The sequence below is a fragment of the Neophocaena asiaeorientalis genome, unplaced genomic scaffold (assembly GCF_003031525.2).
Source record: "Neophocaena asiaeorientalis asiaeorientalis breed wild unplaced genomic scaffold, Neophocaena_asiaeorientalis_V1.1 scaffold45, whole genome shotgun sequence".
NCBI lineage: Eukaryota > Metazoa > Chordata > Mammalia > Artiodactyla > Phocoenidae > Neophocaena > Neophocaena asiaeorientalis.
Genome location: NW_020174642.1, coordinates 4,856,279 through 4,857,915, shown reverse-complemented (window position 1 = coordinate 4,857,915; position 1,637 = coordinate 4,856,279). Strand labels below are relative to the sequence as shown.

At 48.0% G+C, this 1,637-nt stretch overlaps 1 protein-coding gene and 1 long non-coding RNA gene across 2 annotated transcripts in view; one reads left to right on the top strand and one right to left on the bottom strand.

Annotated features, from left to right (window-relative positions):
* The window catches only part of MORC3 (MORC family CW-type zinc finger 3), a 43,515-nt gene extending 43,312 nt beyond the window's left edge, over window positions 1-203 (bottom strand). Inside the window, exon 1 of the mRNA XM_024758199.1 lies at window positions 107-203. Within this exon, the coding sequence (XP_024613967.1) occupies window positions 107-145 (39 nt within the window). The 5' untranslated portion in view covers window positions 146-203. The remainder of the gene's footprint in view (window positions 1-106) is intronic.
* On the top strand, window positions 186-1,126 carry LOC112408563 (uncharacterized). Its single transcript, XR_003004967.1, has 2 exons — window positions 186-316; window positions 899-1,126. It is a non-coding gene; the product is annotated as an uncharacterized LOC112408563 (long non-coding RNA).
* Window positions 1,127-1,637: the final 511 nt, after the last annotated feature.

The window sequence follows — 1,637 nt, the reverse complement described above, 5'->3', positions numbered from 1 at the left end:
CGCGCCGGGCCGACGAGTCGCCACCGCCCACTGCCGGCCCCCCCTCGCTCGCCCGCCTGCCCGCCCTCCTGGGACACGGCCCGCTCCACCCCTCGCGGCTGCTCACCGCGCTGAGGCGGATCCCGCTGGGTGGCTGCGCCGCCATCTTGAGCGAGTTACAAAGCCAGGACCGGCCTCGGCCGCAATCCGACTGGGAGGCGGCGGGCGACAAATGTAGAGCCCGCGAGGTCCCTCCCACTTCCTGGGCGGAGCGCGCGGGTGACCCCGCCCACTCACTTCCGCCTCCTGGCGCTGTGGAATTGGGAGTGCAGGGAAGGTAAATCTCACTGAGGGTTAAGGGAGCCGGGACAGCGAGAGAGTCAGGCTTCAAGCTCCGGGGCCCTGCAGAGTAGGGCGCATGCGTGAGGCACCCGTAGGCTCGAATGGGTGACTGCGGTAACTGAACCTAGAGGCTTTGTCAAACAGTAATCAGCATGGAGGCCGCAAAGAGCTTTATTTGGGATCTTGGGAGGTGCAACTGGGGATAGGTGCCAGCAAAATAGGAAGAGTGTTTGGGAAAGAGAAAGAGTCAGAGGCTTATAAAGGCAAAAACCACAAGGTTGTTAAAGTTGTCTTGCAGGAATTATGATTGACTTTGATGCATAAAGGAAATATTTGTCCTTAAGGGATAGACTGTCACTAGTTATTTAGGGTAAGGGCCGGATAAGTATCTTGAATTTCTGGAACATCGTGCAGATGTTCTGGATACCTTTGTTAGACGATAGATAAGTGGTCAAAAGGTCAGATTCTATCTGGATTCTATCTGAGACATGCATAAGTCACTTCCTCAATGGCCTCTGGCTCCATTTTAGAGAGATCTCTTAGCAACACCTACTCCTTTTTGATTTTCCTTTTGCAGCTTGAGGGCCCCAAGTTTGAAGCCGGGTGCCATGGGCGTTGGTGACCCAAAAATGTGCACTTGAGGTGCTTGACCAGGCTGGACGTGAATTACACTGAAGAACGCCATCACATGCCCACCAGTGTCAACGTGATTTGAAACCTTATTAATGAAATGAAGACTGTACTTTTGGGATGTACCTTGAAAATTATCATTCTGATAAAAAGAGTCCTTTCTCATATTGCAACTTATTGAGTTCTTTTGCTCGTGCACATTTATTCAGTATCGACTTTGAGCTGGGCCTTGGGCTAAGTTAGTAGTATATAGAAATGAATACGTTGGGACTTCCCTCGTGGTCCAGTGGTTAAGACGGCAGGGGGCAGGGATTACATCCCTGGTCAGGGGACTAAGATTCCGCATGCCAAGAGGCGTGGCAAAAAAAAGAAAGGAAGAAAGGAAGGGAGAAAGAAAGAAATGAATAAGTCAAGGGCTGTCAGATACTGTGGTTAAAGAAAGTTAAAAGGTTTTTAAAAATATTCACTGCGTTTTTATAATTGTAAAAGAAATACATTTTCTTTGTAAAAATTCAAATAGTACAGAAATATAAAACATAAAATTTACCCCAATACCTTTACCAGAACATATAAACAATTTGGCGTACATTACTTCAGATTTACTATATGCTAAATATTGGGTTGGCCAAAGAGTTCCTTTGGTTTTTTTCTGTAAGATGGCTCTAGTAGCACTTAGTTGTCCTTAA